The sequence below is a fragment of the Cucurbita maxima genome, unplaced genomic scaffold (assembly GCF_002738345.1).
Source record: "Cucurbita maxima cultivar Rimu unplaced genomic scaffold, Cmax_1.0 Cma_Scf00002, whole genome shotgun sequence".
Classification (NCBI taxonomy): domain Eukaryota; kingdom Viridiplantae; phylum Streptophyta; class Magnoliopsida; order Cucurbitales; family Cucurbitaceae; genus Cucurbita; species Cucurbita maxima.
The window spans coordinates 4,310,549-4,336,536 of NW_019272018.1; the positions used below are offsets into that span (position 1 = coordinate 4,310,549).

General features: G+C 39.0%; 6 protein-coding genes across 8 annotated transcripts in view; 1 reads left to right on the forward strand and 5 right to left on the reverse strand.

The window, feature by feature from the left end:
• The window catches only part of LOC111471667 (chloroplast processing peptidase-like), a 12,715-nt gene extending 9,507 nt beyond the window's left edge, over window positions 1–3,208 (reverse strand). Inside the window, exons 1-5 of one of the 2 annotated variants that reach the window (XR_002715227.1) lie at window positions 2,495–3,208; window positions 2,136–2,273; window positions 1,805–1,891; window positions 1,532–1,599; window positions 1,133–1,335 (exon numbers count right to left, since the gene is read on the reverse strand). Coding sequence is in view for 1 of the 2 variants with exons in the window: in XM_023117396.1 (XP_022973164.1) it covers window positions 1,167–1,335; window positions 1,532–1,599; window positions 1,805–1,891; window positions 2,136–2,273; window positions 2,495–3,052 (1,020 nt within the window). In the remaining variant the exon portion in view is untranslated. Of the gene's footprint in view, window positions 1–903; window positions 1,336–1,531; window positions 1,600–1,804; window positions 1,892–2,135; window positions 2,274–2,494 lie in introns of those variants that run through there. The other variant, XM_023117396.1, reaches the window with a different exon arrangement.
• A 161-nt stretch (window positions 3,209–3,369) lies between these two features.
• LOC111471658 (pentatricopeptide repeat-containing protein At5g21222-like) lies at window positions 3,370–6,063 on the reverse strand. The gene is made up of 3 exons (XM_023117380.1): window positions 5,934–6,063; window positions 4,587–5,495; window positions 3,370–4,439 (listed from the first exon to the last, which is right to left on the reverse strand). The coding sequence occupies exons 1-3, from the start codon at window positions 5,994–5,996 to the stop codon at window positions 3,621–3,623; spliced, it is 1,791 nt and encodes a 596-aa protein (XP_022973148.1). The 5' UTR covers window positions 5,997–6,063; the 3' UTR covers window positions 3,370–3,620.
• A 951-nt stretch (window positions 6,064–7,014) lies between these two features.
• LOC111471651 lies at window positions 7,015–12,306 on the reverse strand. Its single transcript, XM_023117369.1, has 11 exons — window positions 11,957–12,306; window positions 11,509–11,703; window positions 11,320–11,404; window positions 11,091–11,166; window positions 10,690–10,866; window positions 10,491–10,593; window positions 9,862–9,971; window positions 9,608–9,697; window positions 9,435–9,515; window positions 7,744–8,565; window positions 7,015–7,409 (listed from the first exon to the last, which is right to left on the reverse strand). The coding sequence occupies exons 1-11, from the start codon at window positions 12,204–12,206 to the stop codon at window positions 7,317–7,319; spliced, it is 2,082 nt and encodes a 693-aa protein (XP_022973137.1). The 5' UTR covers window positions 12,207–12,306; the 3' UTR covers window positions 7,015–7,316.
• Window positions 12,307–12,688: 382 nt separating this feature from the next.
• Window positions 12,689–15,544, reverse strand: LOC111499712 (proline-rich receptor-like protein kinase PERK1). Its single transcript, XM_023151349.1, has 7 exons — window positions 14,773–15,544; window positions 14,156–14,680; window positions 13,998–14,084; window positions 13,833–13,903; window positions 13,671–13,747; window positions 13,444–13,591; window positions 12,689–13,349 (listed from the first exon to the last, which is right to left on the reverse strand). The coding sequence occupies exons 1-7, from the start codon at window positions 15,266–15,268 to the stop codon at window positions 12,894–12,896; spliced, it is 1,860 nt and encodes a 619-aa protein (XP_023007117.1). The 5' UTR covers window positions 15,269–15,544; the 3' UTR covers window positions 12,689–12,893.
• A 1,057-nt stretch (window positions 15,545–16,601) lies between these two features.
• LOC111465318 (probable chlorophyll(ide) b reductase NYC1, chloroplastic) lies at window positions 16,602–20,642 on the reverse strand. The gene is made up of 9 exons (XM_023109638.1): window positions 20,104–20,642; window positions 19,245–19,323; window positions 19,026–19,161; window positions 18,772–18,846; window positions 18,489–18,681; window positions 17,986–18,054; window positions 17,589–17,728; window positions 17,329–17,451; window positions 16,602–17,202 (listed from the first exon to the last, which is right to left on the reverse strand). Exons 1-9 carry the CDS (start codon window positions 20,470–20,472, stop codon window positions 16,824–16,826), a joined length of 1,563 nt encoding a protein of 520 aa, XP_022965406.1. The 5' UTR covers window positions 20,473–20,642; the 3' UTR covers window positions 16,602–16,823.
• A 1,121-nt stretch (window positions 20,643–21,763) lies between these two features.
• LOC111499173 lies at window positions 21,764–25,201 on the forward strand. 2 transcript variants are annotated; one of them, XM_023150695.1, is made up of 6 exons: window positions 21,764–22,185; window positions 22,275–22,312; window positions 22,915–23,185; window positions 23,577–23,863; window positions 24,059–24,505; window positions 24,778–25,201. In XM_023150695.1, the coding sequence occupies exons 1-5, from the start codon at window positions 21,838–21,840 to the stop codon at window positions 24,498–24,500; spliced, it is 1,386 nt and encodes a 461-aa protein (XP_023006463.1). In that variant the 5' UTR covers window positions 21,764–21,837; the 3' UTR covers window positions 24,501–24,505; window positions 24,778–25,201. The 2 variants fall into 2 exon arrangements, with proteins under 2 accessions (XP_023006463.1, XP_023006454.1); XM_023150686.1 differs by lacking the exon at window positions 24,778–25,201 and having other exon boundaries at window positions 24,059–24,716.
• The last annotated feature ends 787 nt before the right edge of the window (window positions 25,202–25,988 follow it).

The following is a 25,988-nucleotide window of genomic DNA, read 5'->3' on the forward strand; positions in this document are numbered from 1 at the left end:
CCCCCCCCCCCTGTCAGTTTTATGCACCCCCGTAATTCTGTTGCTACCGGTCACGTAAGATTAACTAATTTCAAACTTTGGAAGAATTCAGAAAGTGCATCAAGAAATCAAAATCCTAAACCGATTTAAGTAGACGAAAATGAAAGTTGGAATTTATTCGAATGTTGCGATGTTTACTTTCTTTGCCATGTAAGAATACTATCAACCGAATCAGTGCAATCGAGTCCAATCGGTGAACCTTCAAGGGAACTAGGTGCCTGCCTTTGTTTGGGGCTTGAGCCAGCCTTTGACGTCGTGGATAAAAATGGAAATCTTCCTTTGAAGCTGGTGTTTGGAACTCCATTCAAGAGGGAATGTGTTGGGGTAACTGGTAATCGAAAGCATATCACCTGGTCGTTGGACATCGAATCTCGCAACTTGAAGCTTATGTAGAAAAATAAAGGAATGACTTTGTACATATGATTGACAGAGACCTCCATCCTGCATCTTTCTCTTCATTGGAAGGGAAGGACTCTGCCTGTAGGATCATTTTAGAAAGAAAAAAAAAAGAAAGGACAGACTGTCTGTTATGTCTGTATAGACAAGGCTGTTGATTTAGATATTTCTTCTTTAGAACCTTGGAATAACTATTAAGCGAAAAAATGGCATAGAATCAGTTTTTGGTTATGATGGTTCAATTATTTGGCCTAATGAAATGGTATGTTCTTTATGTTTCTGACAAGACAATTGTTTCGAATAAACTATACCTAGATTGGTCATTTTTGTTATAATAAAATTATGTTTGAAACAGTATAAAAAATATCAGGAGCAGGCATATGAGGTACCTTAACTTATCTGTAGCCATGATGGAGCAAAAGGTTTGCACATTCGACCTCCTCCTTGTATGGTATTGATCACATCTACTGCAGCAATTTATCTAGTTTTCAATTTCAAGAGCACATATTCCTATATCATAACTAGCTTGTACTGTTCAATTGGGGTCACAAAGAATGGCAATGTCACTAGTTCAGATCTCTCAACATTGAGTCATCTATAGTAACTTGCATAAACCAAGATCAACAGTGAATAAGGCCTTGCACAAAATGCCCAGTTCATTCAACAAAAAAGAGCTTCAAAATTACAGGGGAGATACGGCATTTGCAGAACAAAGAACATGACCGAAACTGTTACGGTTGTGAATTTGTGGTCTGTTGGCTGGAAATCTCTGGTGTGGAAGGAGTGCCCTCTTGTTTATCAGTAGCACAGCTAGGCTCGATAACGGTTCCACCAATCCTGTTCGGAGGCCAATAGCGGAATAATGATCTTCCTATTATATTTTTGGCTGGCAGTGGACCCCTGAACAATTTGGTATAGGTAGTAGCTAGCTATCAGCGTAAGGAAGAAAAAAACTCAAGACAAGCACATTGAAGTCTAGAATGGTAGAATGTGTCAAGATCGTTGGTTATTTGAACAAAAGTCTTTTACTTAAATACACATCTTTTTAAAGTCATCTTAAACCCAGTATTAGTGAAGTGATGAGTGAAGACTTTACCACACATGAGAATCATAGCTGTTATTGCGATTATCGCCCATCACAAACACCGAGTTTTCTGGCACTTGCTGCATCAAAATAGGAATGAAAGAGGTGTAATGTTTAACCATGCTTGATATAGATTTCACAAAGTGAAGGAAAAGCAATCTCTCTTCATTCAACCAAAAAGAAAAACGGTCACAGCTTGTACTCAATTCTTGCGTGTTCATAATTTTGGTAGGAAAATCTTAGAAAGATGCGAAACCGAACCAGAAAACAGAAAGAACTACTTACAACCGGACTCATGTCATATGATGGTGGTTCAAGGACAAACTTTTCATCTCTCTCGACCCCATTAACTATAAGTTTTCCCTTCCGGACCTGCAATCAGTGAATGTTCGAAGTGAAGAGTGAAGCTGTTTCTTGAGCTCGAAAACACAAATGAAAGCGGGAGATTATGACCATAAAACTTTTAAGTAAAGTTGTGCAAGAAAATTAGATCTTCTGATTACTTGATATCATTGAAAAACAGGTAGATATCTGTTCTTGATGATCTAAATCAATGGCTCCATTACACATATCAGATAATGATACAAACAAAAAAGGTTTCGTTAGAAAATCTGACCTCCACAGTATCACCTCCTTTAGCAACAACTCTTTTAATGAAGACATCTTCATCTGTATATCCTACTTCCTGAAGCACTGGTGGGCTTTTAAATATCACGATATCGTTAGCACAAGGCTTTCTGAAATAGTAAGTGACCTGAAAAGAAACAAGAATCATGATCCACAACACCAGAAATTTCATACACAGAATAGAAATCATAGATCTTATCCCTTTATTTCAAAGCTTAGTTGAATCCAAGAACTTGGGATTCAGGCAATTTTAACTATGAATATCATATCCCAATCTGTAAAAGTTTTTCTAATAACCGTGAAGAACAGTTGAATAATACGATTAAGAACAATGAACAAGATTTCTACCTTCTCTGCTACAAGTCGATCCCCAACATCAAAGGTAGGATACATTGATAGCGACGGAATGTACCTCGGTTCTGCAATAAATGTCCTGAAGGCAAGAGATATTGCAATGGCTGCAAGGACCGTTTTGGCGTCGTCCGAAGTTAAATTCAACCATTCTGGCAGAAACCCGGAAGAACCCTTTTGCTTATCCACCTTCCCATTATCATCACTTCCATCGCCTCCTTCACCTCCATCACCGCCGCCACCGGAGTCCAAAACTGACCTAGTTTTCTCGTCAGAGTCATTAACAGCACTACAGTAACCCCTCTTCCAGTGGGCTCCATCGTTTGGAGGCTTAAAGGGTAGAAAACTACTGCTTCGGGATTGAATACGCAATTGACTGAGAGTTACAGAAGGGGAAATAGAGCGATTGGCGAAGTGGGCATGTGCGAATTTTGGGGAAATGGCATTTGAATGAATTGGGGGATTAGAACTGATACCGGGTTTTGAGAGGCGCGCACGTTGTAGGGAAGGGTTGTCAAAAGAAGATACTGACGAGAGGAGATGAAGAGATAGCATCCTCTGGCAGAATTGCGCCTCTGTGATGAATTTCAAGTTGTTGGGGTTTCAATTGGGAATGTTTTTCTTCGTAGACGGAGCGGATTAGATGTGAATATATTGATCTTTCTAAACACCATAAAAAGATTGGAAAGATTGGAAAGTTTGGAACTTTTATTAGAAAAACACTTCTCCAATAGATTTTAGAGTAATAACTTAAGATTCAAATCTACATTATCTTAACACCCCAATAAAGGGTTTTTTTTGGAAGTTCTTGACACGAGTTCATAATAGGTAATACACAAAATCAACTCCAGATTTCCCTGTGCTCTTGAGAATTCGAATAACAATGTAGGAAGTGGAAGATATATATCAGGATAGCAATTTACATGGTTATGTAGTTTGGGTTTTGGTCCTCAACAATGAATTTACATCATTTATATGAATTACACAGTGATCCTAACAAAGCAAAAATGAACAAGTAGTTGTAATGCTTGGCCATTTATAGTTTCAGTTAGCAAGCATGATCACTCTTCATCAACTTTCTCAAATCGAATTCATGTAACAGCTGGTCGTCTCCTCATAGTCGCTAATGGATGTAAATCATTCTGCAAGGTGTAGTGGTATGCTGCCTCCATATCCACAACTGGGTATGGTTCTGGTTTCTGCATACAATTAGTGGACGAAAGCGACGTGCCCGACAAACGAGCATCGACGTAGAGGTGCTCCGTGGACTTCCAGATGGAACTTCTATTCCTTTTGGGAGTGTCCTGCTTCTTGTTTGAGAATAAGAAGATCCATTTCCATTGGATATGATTACTAACCCTGGTTGGAGGAGATCATCTGAACTCTTCTCTGGAGTATCATTGCCTTCCATTCGCTCCGCGATGGCTTCTTTATCCATACCAATTGAGCGCCAAGCTTCAGAAACGAGCTTGAGAGTGCTGTCTTGAGGAACAACACCCTTTTCTTCCATAATGTGAAGGATGTCTTCTGCTCTCCATGGCTGTTTTGCTTCTCCATAGCCCCATATTAAAGTCTCAAAAGTTTTCAAATTGGGGGAGACATTCATGTCACACATACGCTCAAAAGCCCTCCATGCTTTCTCCATTTTACCTGTAGTGCACCAACCGCTAATGATAGTTGTGAAAATCACGACATTCGGTCTCACCCCGTATTTGCTCATGGAGTTCAGCAGGGACTCGGCCTTAGCAGGCTCGCCAGCACGGACAAACCCTTTTGCAAGAATACTGAAAGCATGGATGTCAGGTTCAATGCCAGATTTCACCATGTCATCAAAGATTTCTTGGCATTTGTCCATACGTCCAGCTGAACTCCAACCATTCATAATGGTGCTAAATGTTATCACATCTGGTTTTATCCCAAAATCTTCCATCATTGTCAATGCCTGCTCAAGTTTTATATTCATTATCCATGTGATCAATCAACACTTCAGAAGAAATAATGATGAAGAAAGTTTGCCAACACGGTGGGAATTCGATAATCACACGAAATAGATGCGAAAAATGAACGATGAAAAGATGAAATATTGTACCTCATCAACTCCATCGGAATCCTCGATATCTAGGAACCCCTTGATAAGAGAGTTGAAAATAACAAGGTTTGGGAGTATTCTGAGTTCCTTCATTCGATAGACGACCCTCAGAGCCTCGACCAAGTTCCCCTGTTCGCAATAACCACTTACAATTATTCCGCACGTTCTCTCGTTGGGATTTACCTTGTTATGATGCATCTCCTCTATTATACTTTCTGCCTCGCTAGTCTTCCCATCCTGAGCATATGCCTTTGCCAGTGTATTATATGTGACAACATCAGGTTGAACTCCAGATGCAATCATCTTCTGCACTACATTCCATGCCTCCTTTATATTGTTCTTCTTACACCAAGCTCCAACAAGGATATTATAAGTCCGGTTATTGGGTTTCAGTTTTGTCGTCCTCATCATCAAATCTAATAACTTCATAGATTCTTCGGGTTTACGAGCAATTCCATAGCCTTTGATGAGGGTATTAAAAGTGCTAGTTGTTGGCTTACATCCACTTTCCTTCATTTTCTGACAAGTTTCCATGGCCTCTTTTAAATTGCCAGATTCAGAAAAGGCATTGATTATGGCATTGAAGAGTATGGAATCAGGTTTAATGTCATTTTTTTCCATTTCCAAAAGAAGTCTGGAAATGGCCTTGAAATGCTTCTGTCGAGTCAAAGCAGCTACAAGAGCTGTGTATGTCACAGTAGTTGGCCTGTGTCCTTGTTCAACTAAACTATCGAAAATGAATTGAGCTTCTTGAGGTTTCCCCTTTTCAACCAAGATGTTCATTAGCTTCGTTCTTGAACGTACTATTCGGCAACTTTTGTTACCCAAACAGAGAAGACAATGGGATTGAATTTGCAAATTGACTGGAGTTGAAACTAACTTTACTTGGTTCTTGTGGAGATATGATTCCTACAAAGTTCAAAAGTACAAATTTCAACAAACTAAAGGATACTATGACCCTGTGTTCATAATATAGTAAAAATAAGGTCCAGGTCTCTAAGGATGACTACAGATGTGCTTAGAAAGCACTATTGAGTGAAATATGAGGAAAACATCCATTGAATGCATTTCCAGAAAGCCCTTTGAAATGTTTTTTCTGAAGTGTTCTCTAGACATAATGTTCATATAATCTAGCAATTTGTTGTGTAAATCAGATGGAAGGACCAAGTTTACTAAAAGAAGCATCTGATTTAGCATGCATAGCCAACCAAGCAGATGTTAAGGCAGTGAACATGATGATTATACGGTCAAGACAATGAAATGCACAACAATTTGTTCTATCATTGACAGTTAGTCATACTTATAGCTAATAAAACATCACAACAATTCAAGTGTCTGCTACAATACCATTTTTGGTGATGCTTGAGAGAGATTTTTGCTTGTTATCGTTCCCTCTTTATGAACACCCATGAAAACTCTCAAGTTTTTGCTGGATCAGACTCCCCGAGTTCTGCTCGATCCTACTCGTCAAACTAGCCTCAAAGAAAATCAATACCCACCAAATCCCAACATATTACAACATTGTCTTTCACTGCCTCTGGATATGTGAAGATGACTGGAGAAGAAGCACGTCCAATATGAAATCTACAGATAAAACACCAAAGAAAATCAAGAACCAAGTGCAAAGCAACCGAATCCCAAATGGGATTTGTTTATATCCAAATGAATTAAAATCAAAATCCAATTCAGTTCAAATTCTCCCATCTCCAGCCAAATTCTTCAAAAAAACACGTATCCAAAAGTTAAATTCAAAACCCCCAACAGAGAATCTGTATCCAGTTCAATCAAATTGATGACCAAAAACACCAGGAAGTAAATTCAAAACACACCCGTCTAGGATCTGGGAAGTGGGTCATAATTGAATTGTTCAATTAAGGAGCTAAAGAAGATGAGGATGTACCGCTTCAGATGTGCAGCTGCAAAAGGAGGAGCGGACGACGGTGGTGTATTTGCATGGATGGAAGTTGCATGAAAGGCAAGCACCAGGAGCAGCCGCTCCATGTAGACGAGGCAGTGTTGTTTTCTAGTGGCCAAAGTTTGTGTTGTGAAATCCATTAGAGATTCTTATCCACAAATTTTATCATTTTCGGATTTCTGGACGCTTTTTTGAGGCTCTCAAAAAATTAAATTAAATTAGAGTCGAATGGATGATAGGAAGTAAGGGTGGCCACGGTAGCATTTATATACAAGAATCTTTTATTTATTTATTTGTTATTTAATTTGAAAAAAAAAAAGAGGATTGGGATGACCATTTTAGTAGTTTTATTTTAATATCAAGTATCCCTTTTCGATTATTGAATGAAATCATGTTTTTTAATATTTTATGTTGTGCTTGAACTTTTTGGTACATACAATTTTGGTTCTTTTTCCCCTTATTTTATTGATGGCTCTTAATTATTTGGATTTTCAATTTTAAATGGATGAGAAATTTCATTGAATTTTATTGCTGAGCTCTTATTTGTTAACCATATAATTCTTGAAATGTTAGTTTAGCAAGCATAATTATTACTACATACCCTGATTTTCAATTTTAAAAAACAAACTGAAAAATTAGAACACTTAATTCAAGACAGTTAAAAAAAAAGACAATATCAAATATGCCCTTAGTTTTCAACCGCTAGTTACAGCATCGCATGAGTTACAGTTACCCTTTTTCAATGCGAATGCTATGCAAGCTTTGGCCATTCGTTCGTGGAATGGTCGAGCTTGTGTGCAGAAACTGGCATCTACTTACATGAATGAACTATGACCTCCACCGAATGGTACCCGTGGTTTGAACTCCGCAGATGCCATCAACCATGGACAATGGCTGAACTTGATGCTCTGAAAGAACCACCAGACAAAGGAAAGGATATCAGAATGATAGATATGTTTGAAAAACTACCAATTATAAAGTTCAGAATGTGTAAGTTAGGAACTTGGAACATGGTAATGGTGTTTCTTCTTTAATATGATCGCTCACATTAATGCAATTCCTCTAATCTCTCTCTAGTTCTACTTTTCAGAACAATTGATGATATATGAATTAGGCAGTCTAAATTGTTCTAAGGCACAAGTCAAGGACTGGATCTTTTCCAATTCTATTGAATTGGAGGGATCCAATCCCTTTGAACATGTAGTTTGCAGTTTATCATGTAGTTGTAAAATGTATACGTACTGGAATACTTAGAAGCAGCCCTTTTTGATTGACCAGTACAGGAAGGCTTTTTCTTGCAGCAACTGGAATCAATTTCAACAGCACTAATGCTTTTCTAGCCGACGAGCTGGCATACTTCAAACATCTACTCGCATTCTCCATGGTCGGCTCCTTCGAACTGGCTGAAGTGTCTCTTTGATCATGAAAATTCTCCACCGTGCCCTCAGACAACTTGGATAGATAAAGCCAATTGGATTCGGTCATGTGCCGCACCTCTAATTCCATATCACAGCCTAACGCACAGCACTTGCAAATTGTGTTGCAACTAGCCGCATCAGAAATAGAATTATCTTCATTTTCATCCTTTACTTTCCATGTGATAAAGAACCTGTTCATATAGTTACATATCTGCCCCCACTTAAGCAGTCCACTGGATAAAGTACTTACAGAGTGTGAACCATGCTTCGTTTCATAACCAGGAGTGACTTTTGGTTCTGCTTTGAAGAGTTGGGTTTCTTGCATCTGCAGTGATACAATGATCCTATAGGTTGATTCACCGAGAATGTTTAACCTTTTTGCTTCATCTAGAACAGATTCAGGTGTTGTATCCAGGAAATGCACATCTGAAGCTTTAGGAATGAAGTGTTCTAAATACGATTTCCCGTCATTAATGATTTGTTCTAACCCGCCAGAAATAGCGTGCCTCTCTTCTTTATAAGAAGGGACATGGAAAACTTCTACTGCGGAAGGCAAGGGGCAATCCACGGAACAAGAAACTATGCACCTGGTGCCCTTGGATCCAGGAGCTGGACAAATGTAGCACCCAGCTGCTGTCAGTGAGGTCTGCATGGGTTTTTGATAATGAATAAGAATCCAAGGAATAGAGGAAATCGATTAATTACAAAAACAGAATTAAACAAAGTACCCCTTGAAAATTAATGAAAATTGGAGAAAAAGGTTGTTGATGCATAATGATGTATAACAGGCCAACCCCCTTCCATTTGTAAATAAATGTGCAATAGAACTACACAGGTCATGCTTAATACTCAATTAACTGAACTTCATGAGTACGGTATTAAATAAGAATACTTGATGTAGCCAAAAAGTACATTAGGAAAAAGACTGATTACTGGGCCGGCCTTCAGGTTGATATCTATTTTAATTCTTTAAATTTTAAAAATCTACGAAGTTCATGTAATGTTCTCCTCGACAAACAAGGCTGAAACTTTGGTAGATGTACTCTTGCTATGAAGTTATCATTTTACACAAATAGTTCACTTAAACACACAGTCCCAAGAAACATTTAGATTTCTTAACTCCATATAAAGTACACAAGGCAAGAGTTTGACGAAGCTGAAGCCCGATGGTATGCCAAAAAACATTCATTTACAAGATCATGAAATTTGATTACAAAAATGAAATAAAAAAAGAAAAAGTGATATAGATGCAATGACGAGGTATATTTCAAGCATATTGGAATAAGAACACTAGTAAAACCAAACATGTAAAAAGGGGGAAAAAGAGGTTCTTTTATACGGCAGGTAAAATCAACCACCATTATGACATTCCTTTTCCATCAAGCCTCTGACAGATGCACATGATGACATGTAAATTATGCTTAATTCACTAATAATAAACAATTTCAAATATATTTAGCCATGTACAAATACAGCAAGGACAAATATCTGGAAATAGATATTGATTTGTATTACCCTGCAAGGAACTGTTTGAATGTAGTCTAAAACCAGCTTTGCAGTGTTACCTCTAACAGGTCTGTGCCTCTGAGAGATGAACTGACAATATTAGATGAACCAACATTAATGCTAATTGGTCAATTGCTCCAAAATAAAAATGAAGGTTCTCAATAAAATATTTAACATTTTACCTGTAAAACTAAGGACAAGAACTTCGACAAGCAAATATCTTGAATTTTCAATTGATTGAGAATCTCCAAATTAATAATGGCATATCCCAGCTACAAGAAGCATCATCCAAAAACCCATCCATCAAAACATAAGAATATTAAACAAATGAGGGTACAGAGAGAGAACTTTTGGAGGGACAAACAGAATGAAATTCCTAAAAATTAATGTGGAACTGTAAGATCAGAATACACACAAACGTAAAGAACATAACCACCTCTGTTATCGTCAAAGTCAAATTTGCCAGGCTTAAACAAGCGTGATCAACAAATAAGCGTGTTTTCCTACAGGCGGAAATAATGGCATGTAGCTCAGACTTGAGAGTACCTGAAACTCAAAAAAATGCTGAGATGAAATCATGAATCTCATAAGTAATCATTGAGGAACCATTTATAGGAAACAAAACAATCCTTGACTATTATATTATAACCTTAGCAAACCCGCCAAGGCACCAACGAAATCAGTGGTTTTTCTCTCAGCTGTTTATCTCAGTTTGTAAACTCCTTTAAATATTCAAGACTTTTAATGGGCCATGGTTTCTGTGAAAACAAAGGTCTTTATGGACTCATTATGCAGACACTGTTATTCGGGCATTGTCTAGGATAGAAATTATGCCCGTTTCTAGATAGGTTGAAAAATGAAAAACAAAAATATAGTGATGTTTTTTTACCTCTAGATGGAGTTAACCTAAATCTTCTTTTTTAAAACTCCTTTTTCTCTCGCTTAGGAGAATATTTTATCTTTCCTTCTAGTACAAGTGTTAATGAAGTCATTCCTTATTTGAATAATAATATGAATAGTGACAACAAAAAGCACCTCATAGATATTAGCTCTCAAGCTACTCACATGATGACATATCTCCTAATGACATCCGAATTCTATTTCGAGCAAACAAGGAACTTCGATTTGTTGGATCTTCAACCCAATCTTGATTAGCACCTTGACATATCTGCAAAGTGTGGAGTAATGTTAACATGAATAGTCTTAGCCAAATGAATGTAAGTATGCTCTTCATAGATACTTTTATGTGATTTGAACTTTTAACCTTGTACAAGTCATCTTTAGAGAATTCCATTAGTGGTCTCACGAGAAGAATGCCATAATTCTTTGAAACTTCACTGTAGGAATATCGATGCGGGGAGAAAATCTGAGAAGTGAAAGGCATGCCAGCAAGTCCAAGCACGCCACTACTGCGAGATAACCTCAGAATGAATAACTCAGCCTGCATTGTGTCTCAGCAATCACTATATTTCTAGCATCTGTAACAAGCTTGCAGCATAGCAACTAATTCAGTTTATAACAATCCTAAAGAATATAAAGTTACGGTACAAGCTATAGCAAACATGCAAATTCTAAGATTGGGGGAAATGGGACACTTTTTGTCAACTAATAAGGCAAGAGCTTCAGTTGAAAATGCACGCAGCATGCTTGATAAGAGGATTTAACCTGGTCATCAGCATGATGTGCAACAAGTATCACTCCAATTTTGTGTTGGACACAAACTTTCTGCAACATTTGATATCTGAAATTAAAGCAAATTCATTCATTAAAATCACAAATTAGTGAATCATTATGACAGCAAGCTATCAGTATAAGTAGCTCATACTAAAAGCAAAGCCGAGAACAACAATCTTCACAACAGAAATTTAGCATATTTTGAAGAACGGCAAACTACCTCATATCACGAGCTGCTTCTTGCAAATGGCCCTGCTTTGGTTTACCATCTAACCAATCACAAGACGCAATCTCGCATCTGATGCCTACACAAGTAATATGCGAACCGAACATATCAGAAACTTGGATTGAACTGATTTATCATAATGAAGAAAAGCTGACAAATAGTACACGTGCAGAGTTGTTGTACCCATTTGAGTAACTCGATTCCGCACAACATTTGCCTCGTCTCTGCTCTCAGCGCGAAGCCCGTGATCCACGACTATTGCCAGGAGCCCACCGATAAACGTGCTGCTCTTACCAGTGCCATTCAGGCTATCCGTTTTCCAACCCGCCATAAGAACACAAAGAGCCATGCTATCGGGCCCTCCACTTACTCCCAGTGCTGAAATTGAATCAAATAATGAACGCTAATGCCGGAAGTTCGGGTTTTCAGTTTAAAATTGGAAGCCAGTTCTATTATTTTCCACTCCAATTCTTGGTTACTTTCAAAGAAAACCTAGTGCTGTTTCAACTTTAAGTAAAACAAAATGCATGAGGGGAAAATGAAATAACCACACCAGTTCGTCAAACAAAATGCTAGAAATAAGCTACAAACAACTCTTCCTTCCTGCGTAAATCTCGAAGAAAAACCTGACCTATACGGTGGTGCGGTTTGAGTCCAGCCATATCCATGCGCTTGGAGAAAGCTTCCCTGTACTTGCACATGTCGATTGGTTCTTGCAAAGAAGAATACCTGCAGAAACAGCGAGACAGAGGAAGAAGACGAAGACGTGGTAGCATGAAGGGGAATTGGAATCTTGGCGATGAAAATTTAGATTTGGAAGATAAGAGGAAGAACGAGTGGTTTGTTCCCGATTGCGCCCTCGGGATTAGGCTCTGCGCCATGGCTTGCAACTCTCCCAGTATACTCTCTGTCGTATCGCCCCTCGTCAAGAGCTGGATTTAGAGGGAACTTCCTCCCCACGGCGGGTTTATCTGCCCAAATTAAAAATATTTCAAGGACCCACACTTTGACTATATAAATCTTGTTTTTTTTCTTTTTAATTATATTTTAAAAGCTAAAATAATAAAATTATATTTCTAACATTCTTACCATTTTTAGTTCCACCTTATATAGTTAGAGTCAGAGCTAGTGTTTCTAGCTAAGCTTACAGCTAATCGATATTATTAATTTTGACATGTTACGCATTATTGTTAGCCTCTCATTTTTTCTGGACAAATTGGGTGCAACATTTGTGTGTTCTTTCTTTGACGATGACACAAGAAGCTGGTGGATTGCAGCAACTGGAGCTGCAAATATTAGTACACTAAATGATCCATATGGTTACTAATTGCAATTGGCTATACAATCGCCCAAACAACAAATAAAAAGAATCGAAGTCCATCTCATAACTTGTTTTCTGTGGACAAAATATAATCCAATCTTTGATCCGAACGCTCTTCCATTGTACGAACCAAACTACAGATGAAAGAATATCCCTATAATCCAAAAGAAACACAGAAAAAAGAGTTGTAGTTTGTACACATTACAGAAATGAAGCTTCTTTGCTTCACCATCATCACAAGCTTCCACTAAATCAATCCTCCACTTTCTTTCTTCATCGTTCTCGTCTCCATTTCCCTCGTTGTTTGCCCATCGCCACTCGACCCAGATGGGTACAGCCCATACTCGCTCGTCGGCTCGCTGTACTCGCTGCCGTACTCCTGGCTCGCCAACGCCATCTTCCTGAACTTCTTCAGATCCTCGTTGTACTGAGCCGTGTCGTAGTCGGAGCTTCCATAAGAACTGTACACAGTGCTATGTCCAGGTCGGATTCCTTCGTTCAGATCAGAAAGCGAGGCTTCTCCTTCAAGAGCATGAACCACCTGACTCATCCGTGGTCGACGCCTCGCCGAATGACGCACACAGGCCGCGGCGCAAGCAACCATGCGCGCCATCTCGTTGTGGTCGTGGTTATCTCGCAGCTTTGGATCTACCAAACCGTCGTAGTTTCCATTTTCTGTTGCCCGAAGTAGTAATGGCCTTGCCTGAAATTGACAAGATGGGTTGATTTAGTTTTTCAACGTCTGAATTGGGTTTGCAGAGATGCTGAATTTGATCAGAATTCGCTAATGGGCTTACCCAATCGAGCAATCCATCGTCCATGAATGATTGAGTTGGATCAACAGGTCTGCGTCCAGTAATCAACTCCAGAAGCATTACTCCATAGGAGAACACATCTGATTTCTCAGTTAGTTTCCCACTTGAAGCGTATTCAGGAGCAAGATATCTGGAATAGCATGATATCAAATTCATGAGTTCAAAAATATGAATTTGTCAAGAAATGGTTCCACAGGGTATTAACATACCCGAAAGTGCCCATGACTCGAGTTGAAACATGGGTATTAACATCAGAAGACAACTTGGCAAGCCCAAAATCTGCAACCTGGAAAAAAAAAATATCATGAACAACCCCATTTGAGTCTCTTTATAGATTCAAATTCAAGAATTTAGAAAGCTCCCATTATTACCTTTGCTTCGAATTTGAGATCCAAAAGTATGTTTGCTGCTTTGATGTCACGATGAATGATCTTAGGATTACCTGAACATTGCATCAGAAGGAAATGATAAGCTTCAAAATGTGAAAATTGAAGAAACCCAGAAGAGATCTGGTCACGAACACTAAATATACTTACAGTCCTCATGAAGGTAGGCCAATCCCTTGGCAGATCCCAAAGCGATTTTGAGCCTGGTTGGCCAATCCATGGTAGGTCGTCCTTTCCCTGAAAGATAAGAGCGTCAAGATCATGAAGTGATAGCAAAAGGGTGGATTGGATTGAGGTTTATTACAGACCGTGCAAGTGAAACTCCAATGTGTTGTTGGGAACGAATTCATAAACCAGCAATCTTTGGGAGCCAGTGATGCAATATCCGACCAAAGAAACCAGATGCCTATGATGAACTCGGCTGATGATTTCAACTTCTGCTTGAAATTCACGCTCTCCTTGTCCGCTTCCAGCTTTAAGTTGCTTCACTGCCACTTCCTTTCCGTTTGGAAGAACTCCTTTATGCACATAACCGAACCCACCTTGTCCGAGGAGATTGGCTTCTGAAAACCCATCTGTCGCCATTGCTAATTCTTCGTAAGTGAAACTGCTCTGTGAGAACCCTAAGGGAACAGAAGATGGAGCTGGAGCCAACGAATTTTCAGACCCTGAATAATTAGATCCAGACCCTCCGCTACTGTTTATAATCGGGGGTGACGGCGGTGGCCGTGATGCTGGCGGAGGAGACGGCTTTGGTACTGTCCCCGCGATATGATCCCCTGGCGGCGGCGGATGTGATTGCCAATGGTGCTGTTGGGGACCGTATGGGCCGTCTGAAATTCAATTGTTTCATAAAACTTAATTTCAAATTCGAGAATTAATTTAGGGATTAGTTGAAATTTTTGGGTGGGTTGAGGGTCCTAACCTTTAAACGCCGCCGGTGGCGCAGGCGGCGGCGGTGGCCGGTAGTACGCCTCCTCGTCGCGTCTCCTCTTCTTTCTTAGATAAAAACACATAGCAATCAACGCTACAACCACCACCACCACTCCAACGACAACCCCAGACACAAGTCCCGCCGAAACTCCCGAAGATGTTGAGGGAGACGGCGCCGTTTCCGACGGCGGAGCCTGACCTCCTCCTGGATTCGCAGGTGTATCAGAATTGGACGGCGGCGTCGGACTCGGAAGCTGCGGTGGAGCCGTCGAGTTGGTAGGCGGCGGCGGGGGAGAGCTCGAAGGCACGACCGGCGGGGAAGGAGAAGAAGTAGGCGGAGATGGAGTGGTACTGTTCGGAGGCGGCGGCGATGAAGCAGGCGGAGGAGGTGAGAGAGATGGAGGTGATGGAGGTGGTGCATCCGCGGTCGGTGGTGGGGGTGAGGTCGAGTTAGTCCCCGGCGGCGAGGTGGGAGCAGGAGACGACATTTTCGCCGAAAATTTCAGTTCAGAAGAGAAGCAGAAATCGAAAACAATGAAATGGGTCTGGGTTATATTAGGAAAAACACTCTTTTTAAGAAGATTGAAAATCCCTGCTCTGCAACTGGAAGTAGAAGAAGATAACAATGGCGGAATTTGCAGTATACCAAACAAATTTCCAATAGATGATGAATAATTGCTTTGCACATAATCTGCAATGTGTGAGCTGTCGACGTCAACACAAAAATATAAAAAATTAAAAAAATAATAATAATAAGGCCGCCAGTTTCTCCGCTTAATTCTCCTTTCCTTTCTCATTGGATTATTAATTCCTTATTTATTTCCCAACGGAACTGCAGTCCGCAACTGGGATATCGTAATTCGTCGAATTTGGGTTCTGTCCAGCTGTCAACAATTGACTTTTTAATACCTCAGTCAATTCTCGGAATCTTAACTTTTTTAATACTTTTCCTCTAATTTTTACAAAATAGGATTTTAATTTTGAAGATCTTCAGAAATAGTCGCAAATTAAAATCACTATCAATACAACTGCTTTTTTTTTTCTTTTTTAATTTTATTCTCTTGATCATAATTAAAATTGGAAAGGTGATCGAGGATAATTTAATATTATTTTATGTAATTAAATATGCATGTGCCTGCCTAAACCCTACACTTTTTTCTTTTCCTTAATGTTTTTTTTTTCCCATCGAATAATTGTATTGTATGAAATGACTAAACTACCCTCAATTTTGGAAATATTAACTTAATAATTTCTGAAGCATATAAATTCGTGCATTAATGATACACAATGCATGTGAAGTGTCTGTGATAGAGATAAATTTTATTAGTAATACAGGAAATTGTATTAAACATCGTTCAACCACCTCTACATGTCGGAAGGCGAAATTTGGAATTTGCTCCCTGTTCGATAATATGTCATCGACATCTGTACACGTGGACGACATTCCCGGATTTCCATAGTAATGGTCTTGTCCGTCTGAACAGATGGGCTTGGGTCCAAAGGGATGGCTTGGAGGCTGGCAGGTGGCCAACGCCAGGTCAGATTTGGTAAAAATAGACATTATAGAGAATTAGTTCAGAAATATTGTATAAAAACGGAATCATCTCATTTTCATCCATTGATTTCGTCCCACGTGGGCGGTTCATCCCACTCATCATCTTATTCCTGACAATGAGAATTCAAATTTTTCGTCCATTTCAATTTCGAAACCTAAGCAACTGCGGGGTGGAGACGGAGATTGCTTGTTCAAATGTGGATGGCAAAACAGAGAAAAACAGAGCAAAACATTTGACCTGACACAGTGCAGCAGCGCACACAGAGTGAAAAATGAAAGCTGAGGGCTGTTAGAAAAGCCACAAACTTTACTCAAATTCTTGTAAACTTTTTACACACTACATTTCAATACAGATCAGTTCATTGAACTACACAAATAAATAGGCTTCGTGAGGCCATCTTCAGAGCTTTGCGGTTAGGCAGTCAATACATTTGCTAGTGGATGTGAGGGTTGGTTTTTCTTAGTATAATCTAATAGGAGATAATCAATCAAGTTCCTGGAAGAGTGGTGTTTGTGGTAGAGAGAATTATGAAGGCACAAACCACCGAAAGGGAGAACACAGACACCCAGGTGTTCTCTGTGTACATCTCCATTGCATCAGTGAAGGAGAAACGAGTGCGATTTTCGGCCCAGTTTCGGATTCTGTCTGCCTCCGCTGCATAAAGAGCCTTCCCCTTCTCGTCAAACCACCGACCTCGTCGCAGCCAAGCCGTGACAAGAGCTAATAAGATTCTTGGAGGAGTCAAGTAGTTGATGGCTTTCCCTGTTCCTTTCACGACCCGCATTCGAGGAACTAATGTTCTAGCCACTGTTTCAGGAAGCTCGCAAATGATATTGAACATCTGTTTGTTTCTCACAGTTGAACCACTGTATGCAAGGCAGAAAAATGTATATGAACCAAGTATTACACAAGCTCAGAAATTTATTGGAAGATGGCAAGATTGAAAACGTTGATGTAATTTGTCTATGCATATCAGAAGAAACTTGATTCACCTAAGAAGGAGATCTGTCAAAACCATGCCAGGTGATGCAGCATGTACTCCTACATTGGACCGCTTGCATTCTTTCAAAAGAGATGATTGAAGCTGTCTAAGACCACATTTTGTCGATCCATACCTACACGACGTTCAGTAAACTAAATAGCGTAAACACCAAAACGACCAATGATTTCATAGACTCAAGAACGCGAATGGTTTGACGAATTCAAAACATACAAAACTACATTTACATTTGTGAGTATGCAATGAACTTACACAGCCGTCAAAGGAGTACTTGAACCTCCAGAGCCGGCACCATCCATGTTAAAAATGTGTCCTCCTTTAGCCTGACTTCTCATTACACGCATGGCTTCTCGAGTACAAAGAAGGGAACCGACGAGGTTTGTTGAGAGAATCTACAAAATAGCCAGTGTATGAACTTAAATCAACTTATAAGTCAAGACATCAATTTTCATAAGCATCATAAACCGTCTATAAATCAAAAAGGACAGGACTTCAGTTGAGTGTGAATGTAAACCCTTCCATTCATACACAAGGCGAGAACCTAGTTTCAGTATAGAGCTCATATCTATTGGAGAAGATTATGTTCAGATTCATCAAGACTCGAGAGAAGTAGAGGAATGAAAATCCAGAATTACCAATATAACTTTACCTGAGTAATATCTTCATCTGTGAACTGCAGCAAGGGTCTAAAGCCTTTGTTCGTGCCCGCGTTGTTTATCTGTCCATAATTTGTCACACTAAAAAAATTCAACATCTATTTTTTCTCAACATTGAAAAACTTCAAAGATAAGCTATGGCCTATAGGCATGGTTCTTTTATCCCTGAAAGGCATTGACCCATGAAGGCAGCTACTTTAAGAATGTAAGATCTAATAACTTAAGCCCACCACCGCTACCAGATATTATCACTTTGGCTCGTTACATATCGTCGTCGGCCTCACGATTTTAAAACGTATCTACTAGAGAGAGGTTTTCACACCCTTATAAGGAGTGCTTCATTCCACTCTCCAACGATGTGGGATCTCACATAAAATCTAAACATCATTGTAAGAAATTTCAAGAAAATTAGCATAGTATCTGATGAAGCCAGAAACCAAGTTCATTTAAAGCAACATAGTATCTGAAAAATCCAATCTGTAAGTTCATGACTCACCCAAATGTCAATGGAACCAAGTTCATTTAAAGCAAACTTCGCCAAATTATGAACATCTTCAGGGTCGCAAACATTGCATGTTGTGCCAACAACTTTAGCATGTGTCAGGCTTGTATTGGAAGAACCACTTCTGATCATTAGACCTTTTAAGTTCTCCTCCAGCTCTCTAATAGTCTCTTGAACAGACTCAGGGCTGTCTTACAAAAATCATTGTGCAAGGAAATGGGATGTAAGCAAGTTGTAAAAACATTGAGATACAAGTAACAGAAGTTCTGAAGACCACCTGCGAGAAGCCACAACTACGTGGTCTCCGGAGAGAAGAAACTCTCTGGCTAGTGCTTTCCCCAATCCTCTTGTGCTGCATAGTCAACCATCCATGTACCGTCATGTACAAAAAGAAGACCATACGAGTAAACAATAAAAACTAGACGAAGTAATTGATCCTACCACCATTTAGTGCATTAACATAAAGACCAGCTGGTCTTGAATCATTTCTGAGCCAATGAACTACATTCTTTGCGAGGAGTGTTTACTTACCTTCCAGTTATAACAACGTTGCGTGGACCAGCTCTGCAATGCTCCTCTAATACCATGTTAGCACCAATCATGGTTCCAATAATAACCCCTCCGAGCCAACTATACCAAATCAGTGTGTTCATCTGGCTGTCACCACCTTCAAAATTTTCAAGAAACAGAATTCATATTAACATTGATGATTTTTATGAGACGTTTTACAATTAAACAAATGTGGGTTACCGGATAATTGAAACCCAACAGCAAGTACAACACCAGTGCTCATCATTGTAACGATATATCTTCCAATTTGGACTGCAGCCTGTTAAGAAAATAAAGGAGCTACAGTTAGCGATGCAACTGCAGTCTCCAAATTAAGATCAAAGCAGTCTTGTCCTCCTTGAGGGTAAAAGCTCAAGCCCATCGCTAGCGAATATTGTCTCTTTATGCTTTCCATTTCAGTCTTCCTCTCGAGGGTTTTAAAACACGTCAGATAGGGAGAAGTTTCCACACCCTTGTAAAGAATGATCCATTCACAGACATGGGATCTTACAATCCACTCCTCTTCAGAGCCCAACGTCGTCCTCTCTCCAACCGATGTGGGATCTCACAATACATCCCTCCCACCGATGTGAGATCTCACAATTCACCCCCTCCCACCGATGTGGGATCTCACAATCCACCCTCCTCCAACCCATGTGGGATTCACAATCCACCCCTTCAGAGCCCAACGTCATCTCTCCAACCGAAGTGGGATTTGACATAGACCCATGAGTATACATCAAAACCATCATAAAACAAAATAATAGATTCCTCCTCGTTTATTTGTATCATTAGAATCCCAATTATGTACGACAAATAACTCAAATAAGCGAAATTTTTCAGCTGATGATGAAACATCAAGTGTTACAAAAGCTACAACTACAGGCACATTTGCCAAACAAGCCAACTGATGGTAGAGAAACAGACATCAGGGGATGGCAAAAAAAGCACCTCAACTTCGTTCTAAACAACTCAATATCCCTCATGAACAGAGCATACATCAAATTCAGAAAAATTTCAAGAAGAAGAGATAAGATGAGCAGCATACAGCAATACTCACCGAAGAAAACAAAGCCTCCATATTAGCCATAAGCTTCCCCCGTTCAAAATCCGACCCCAAAAGCAAATTAACCTTACCCAAAAAACCAGACCTCAAAAATTTCCAAAACTGAGCTTCCTTCTTTGTTGACACCTTTTTTAACCTCGAATCTCCACGACTCCTCCCTTTACGATCCTCCTTCTCATTATCCCCACCATCCTCGCCTCTGAAGGATCTACACTTCCTCAAGCTTAATCCACTACGGCTCGTCGACACGCCAACGCCAAACCGGTGGACTCCCCGTCCAAGAGCTCCGATCAAGTGCCCATCTCTAGTACTTGGGCCATCGAAGCTTTGTGGGCACACGTAAAGCTTCGTGAGTGTAGTCATTAATGGAAAATGGAGCTGAAGAAAAAGTGCAAATTCATGAAACAGGATGGCTCCGATTTTTCTGGGAAACGGGTAATGTTGTATCGAGATTTTTTTGGAAAAATTATATAGAAGAAACAAAATAAGAAACGGGCGGTAACGTTCTAGGTGATCGGAGAAGAAAGGACTGTGATGACCACACGATAAGCAACCTAATCCTTGTACGACAAATATGACACGTGGCGTGGTGGGTCTAATGTGAGCATCCATTCCCATGGTCGGCAATTCCAGCTAGATGGAGATTAGTCGCTGAGGAAGGGTGATGGAGCCTTCTACGTATCATGCTTCTGGATCTTGTCTCCAAGTAGTGGCCGATGATTTTTTATAATAAAATATAATATCACATCTCAAATCAAGAGACGTAACCCATATGAGTTACAGTGTTTAAATAAAATAAAATTAGAATAAGAATTCTTAAACTTCCAAAATTTAACGGATATTATATAAAATTTATTGTTCGATTAAATATAAAACTAAAAGACAATTTCTAAATAGTATTGATAAAATCTTTGAAATATTACATTGGTCAAAAGAGCAAATCTTTGAAATCTTGTGTTCACCCTTGCGTGCAAGCCAGAAGTTGGCATAGTTTGTGAGGGTCCAGTGCTTCTCAAAGTCCTGAAATTTTTGTCCCAAACCAGAAAAAAAAAATCAAACATCAATCGTAGCAGAAACAGATATTATGCTAAAAATACATGAATTTTAAAAAAATGTGTGAAAATGTCATTCTTTTAGATTAGACGAGAGTCATGCCACGTTGATTTATAGCGTCACGCTCCATGTCACTATTGTACCAATATTTCTTCTAACTTTTATTAAAAAAGAAAACACTACTCTAATAATAAATTTGTTCATATAAAATTGGTGTATTTATTAAACAAATGATATTATATTTTTTAAATATAATATTATTATCATTATTTTTGTGGTAAAATACATTAACTAGATTTAAATTTAATTTTTGGGTAGTTTAAATTAGAATATAAAAAATGGATTGTCTCCATTAACACAAAAATTATTAAACTTTGATAATATACCTTTTTAATTAGGTTGGAATATTTATATTTTCGAACATAGAAGATCTTATAAAAAATAAAAAAAAAAATTAAGTGGTTTTTAAAATTAAAATCACCAAAAATATATTTTAAGCTTTTATTTGTTAACTAAGTTTTATTTCAAAAATAAAAAAATAAAAAATAAAATGGTCGTGAGGAGAGTAATTTATTGATTTCATTTGTCGAATGGTTGATATTATCAGATTTGGGGCTCTGCATTGCCACTCTCTTTTTTCTCTCGCGCGCTTTGGTTGCTCTGTCGAGAGAGGATATGGTCTCTACCTCACTCTTACTTCTCTCGCCCTCCTCATTTCCTTCCATTTCCAAAACTGATTCCCCATCTTCTTCCATCTCCACCAATTTTGGGTCCTTCTCCCAATCTTCCAAGCGAAGCTTTAGATTCCCGAAACGTTTTAGGTTATTTCGGTGCCAAATTCTTGGTCCTTCTTCACCTTCCAATCAATTCCGCGACGATGGCACGGCCGAGCTGTTTTTGCAGAATAATTCAATTGCGGATTTCATGAGGTTCAAACGGGATGGAAGCAGTACTGAGCTTCAGACTGCTGTTGTTAGTTACAGAAAGAAGTTTCCATGGTCTATTCTGCAGCCATTTCTTCAGGTTTAGGCTCGAATTCTAATTGTTTCGTTTAGGTATTTGTATTTCTTACATGGGGTTTCGTTTAATTTGTGGCTTCTACTCTTTTTCAGGTTGATTTGGTGTCAACAATTCATATTGCAGACAAAGAGTATGTGTACTCGTTGTATTCTCTCATTTTGTCAATTTGATCATCTTTTGTATTTTCTTCTTTGCCTACCTGTAAATTGTTCTGTAACTCTGTGAGTAGGAGATATGATTATGCTATTTGATTTTACTTTGAAGGGTAGTGCCTTGCTCATTAGTCATTAGTGTTGTCATGAACGCGAGTTATTTTGATACCGAGAGGAAATTGTGACCTAGCATATGTTTAGGTCGCAACAATGGATCAACAACAAACTAAGAAACTGTTACGTTAGGAAAAAAGGAAAAGAACTGCAATTTAGTAGAAATTCTTATATATGTGCAATGAAAAATAAAGGGATAAGATAAATTAGCATGGGAAAATAGCAGTTACTTTCTCTTTTGAATCAATGAAGAAGATTTTCTAGCATTTTAATGGTGATTTTGTCCTAATTTTTGTTCTTTTCTAGAAGGTACTTTCCCCTATCGAAGCAATACTTTTATTTCGTGATAAAGGTTTCGAGACTCACTACCTTTTAAAGTATTGCTAACTCTAATCTTGCTTATTAGTTGCCTCACTTCAACCCGGCTTTTTGATTGACTAAATATGTTGCCATCCATTTTGCATAGCTATTTTGAGGCCCTCCAGAAAGAACTCGAGTCTTACGATTGTATACTGTATGAGATGGTGGCTAGTAGGGAGAGCTTAGAAAACAGAAGAAATCCAACTGCCATGAAAAAGCTACAAAGTTCACGATCACGAGGATTTAATATTCTAGGCTGCATTCAACGGCAGATGGCTCGTGTTCTTACACTTGACTTTCAATTAGATTGTCTTGATTACCAGGCTTCGAATTGGTACCATGCAGATCTAGACTATGAAACCTTCACCATACTTCAGGTTATTCCCTCTCTGCCTTCTTACACAATAGATGGAGCAAAAATGTCTAGACATAAACATCCTTAAGGCTGCAATGGATGCTACAATGTGCAGAGATTGTTTACTTGACAGGATATTCTCCAAATAGTTGAATCATAGCATCTGATAAGAATTTATTGTTGACCACTTAAAGAACCCATTAGTTTCTTTTCTGTTGAAATTGTTTCTTTAAACTTGTGCCTTCTAGAGTGATCTATGACCATTCAACTTTAGAGCGTGTTCCCTTTTCAACTCTAAGATGGCCTAATTCCTCATCTTTTAGAAATTAACATCATTCGCAGTTGTTTTTGACACCTAACACTTGGTCATATAATGATATTTTGACACTGAATTTGATGCTGTCATGTTGCAGACCGAAAAAGGTGAAAACTTCTTTACATTTGCTAGAGACATGACTATACGATCCACCAAAGCTTTGGTTCAGCCTACTGCAGGATCCAAAGATCTTGAACCTTGGAAATCAAAGCTTCTTCGGGCGTCTCGTGTTCTTCCTATGCCACTTGTTGGAATGCTCATCATTGGAAGCGTTTGTGCAGATGGAGGAAGTCAAGCATCAGAATTTCCAGAATTTGAAGCATTGTCAAGTCTCGACTTGGGTGCTGCAATGAAGGTTTTTCTAGCTAAGCGTCTAACATCTGAGTAAGTACGTTTGGAGTTCTATACGACATCTGTTCCCTTATTAGTTTGGTATCAGTAATAATTCATTCCAAAACTTCATTTCTGTTTCTGAATGTGGAATCTGGAGGTTATTTTGAATCTAAATTAGTTATTGCTTGTTTGGGCGAGTCTTAGTTCGGCTGTTTTTGGATCTGATATAATTCATTGTTTGTGAAGGTTTACACAAGTAACTGCCGAGGTGGAGGAGAGTTCTGTTATAATCGGCGAGAGGAACAAAGCAGCAACAGAAGCACTTAGAGATGCCATGGACAAGGGCCACAACAAAATTGCCATACTATACGGTGGTGGTCACATGCCCGACTTGGGGAGGCGATTGCGAGAGGATTTCGACCTCATTCCTAGTCGTGTAAAGTGGATAACAGCATGGTCTATTGCAAAGCGAAAAGTATCCAGCAGTTCTCTCCCATTTCTCAAGTCTCTGGCTGATGTCTCGGGTTGGCCATTGAACCGTTACCAGACATTGGCACTGCTAATCTTCTCCTCAGTCCTAGCAGTGGATCTCTGGTTTTGGGAACTCTTCTTCGGCACCGCAGCAAATTGGATCTCTCAAGTAGCTTTAGATGTCTATCAGTATGTTGATAATGTACAGCTGATGTGAAAACGGTAATGGATTTCATCAAATTAGAAGTTGTATCCTTGCCGTTGTACATATAATTCAACTGTGGCCGTTGTTTCACGTGGCACTCAGAAAGTAGAACAGTGAAGAACGTTGAAATGGTTTCCTTGCATGTTCTATATAATACATAATCCATATTGGATTTTACTGCTGAAAATGCAATGGAAGGGATTGACAAGTACACCTTGATTTGCTCCATTTTATTGGGCTACACTAACTCGTTCTTTCTTTTACCTTAAATTTTTCTTCTCTGTTTCAGTGAACAGACTGGTGTGGTCGATCTCAAAAGAGACTACATATGGAGGGGTGTTCTTGGTGGTATCAGGAATAACGGCAGTGGGTACGCATTTCTTTTACTTCTTTCTCTCCCAGTATAAGGACACAATTAGAAGTGAAAATGAAGCCCACCTGCATAATAGTAGGTGAGAAGCCAAGTCCATGATATACTCACGGGTGGCTGGCAGTGTTAAATTAATAAAAAAAAACAAAACAAAAAATGATTAGTCATTAAGTATTACTAGTCAACCCTCTGCTTTTCCTTAAACTTCATGTGATAATATAACCTTTTCTACTTCTACTTGTCTCGGTTTCCATCCCAATTTCCCATTTTACCCACTCCCTATCCCCCAGTCAACCGTTGTTTCAGGGGTAACCTCGTAATTCACTACACTAATCTTGTTCCATTCCCTTGTTTTGCACTTACACACTTCATATTCCCGTGCCCGCCCCTCTCTAATCATTTGAATATACCAAATGAGACATAAAAGAAAGAGACATGTCTGTCTGTCTGTCTATATATATATATATATATATATATATATATAGTGAGAAAGTAGCGAGGGAGATGGGGGAAATTCAAATCCAAAATGGATTTTGAAATATTGGGCGCATGATTGATCAACTCAATAGTCAATACTACCAATGATCCAAAACTTGAAACAAAAAGAGGCTAAACTATGCAGTGGTTCGTGTGTTTTATCTCCTTGGAACCTTCTTTCATTTTTAGATACTCCTCTCTCTAAACCCTTTCCTTTACCATTCCCAATGTGCATTGGACCTTCCAATTGCCCTACGATCTCTTCCATCATTTTCAGCTTCTCCATTATTATGCCACAAACCTTTCTTCATTAAAATCTTTCTCACACTCTCTTACTGTACTTGCTGAGCTTAAAACTTGAGATTTTTTGTAGATTTTCTCCGTTATTATGCCATAAACTTGCATCAACATTCTCCCATCATTACATTCAAAATTCATCCCAAATGACCTGAATTTTGTATTGTATGTGTTTGGTATGCAAGCTTATGACCTATAAATGTTAAGTTATTTTGTATGCATTTTCTTGGAACCTTTAGAAAATGATTAAAACATGCATGGTTTTCGATGTCTTGTTTTTGGGGTCAACCAAAATTAAGTGAAAAGTCTCTAGTCTTGATTTCAACAAAACAAGGAGACAATGACACGGGACAAAA

Excerpts from the sequence above, each read along its gene's own strand:
- LOC111499712 (XM_023151349.1), bottom strand. The coding sequence starts at position 15,268 with ATGTCGTCTCCTGCTCCCACCTCGCCGCCGGGGACTAACTCGACCTCA. Across the intron at positions 14,681-14,772 it reads GCCACCGGCGGCGTTTAAAG|ACGGCCCATACGGTCCCCAA; the intron begins GTTAGGACCCTC and ends ATTGAATTTCAG. Across the intron at positions 13,592-13,670 it reads CGAGTCATGGGCACTTTCGG|ATATCTTGCTCCTGAATACG; the intron begins GTATGTTAATAC and ends ATGCTATTCCAG.
- LOC111465318 (XM_023109638.1), bottom strand. The coding sequence starts at position 20,472 with ATGACTACACTCACGAAGCTTTACGTGTGCCCACAAAGCTTCGATGGC. Across the intron at positions 19,162-19,244 it reads TGTTGGGTTTCAATTATCCG|GTGGTGACAGCCAGATGAAC; the intron begins GTAACCCACATT and ends AAAATTTTGAAG. Across the intron at positions 18,682-18,771 it reads GTAGTTGTGGCTTCTCGCAG|CCCTGAGTCTGTTCAAGAGA; the intron begins GTGGTCTTCAGA and ends TTTGTAAGACAG.
- LOC111471658 (XM_023117380.1), bottom strand. The coding sequence starts at position 5,996 with ATGGGTGTTCATAAAGAGGGAACGATAACAAGCAAAAATCTCTCTCAA. Across the intron at positions 5,496-5,933 it reads CTCAAGCATCACCAAAAATG|GAATCATATCTCCACAAGAA; the intron begins GTATTGTAGCAG and ends TGAACTTTGTAG. Across the intron at positions 4,440-4,586 it reads ATTCCGATGGAGTTGATGAG|GCATTGACAATGATGGAAGA; the intron begins GTACAATATTTC and ends AAACTTGAGCAG.
- LOC111499173 (XM_023150695.1), top strand. The coding sequence starts at position 21,838 with ATGGTCTCTACCTCACTCTTACTTCTCTCGCCCTCCTCATTTCCTTCC. Across the intron at positions 22,186-22,274 it reads TTCTGCAGCCATTTCTTCAG|GTTGATTTGGTGTCAACAAT; the intron begins GTTTAGGCTCGA and ends ACTCTTTTTCAG. Across the intron at positions 23,864-24,058 it reads GCTAAGCGTCTAACATCTGA|GTTTACACAAGTAACTGCCG; the intron begins GTAAGTACGTTT and ends TTGTTTGTGAAG.
- LOC111471651 (XM_023117369.1), bottom strand. The coding sequence starts at position 12,206 with ATGGCGCAGAGCCTAATCCCGAGGGCGCAATCGGGAACAAACCACTCG. Across the intron at positions 11,405-11,508 it reads GAATCGAGTTACTCAAATGG|GCATCAGATGCGAGATTGCG; the intron begins GTACAACAACTC and ends TTACTTGTGTAG. Across the intron at positions 9,972-10,490 it reads ATTAGGAGATATGTCATCAT|GTACTCTCAAGTCTGAGCTA; the intron begins GTGAGTAGCTTG and ends TTTGAGTTTCAG.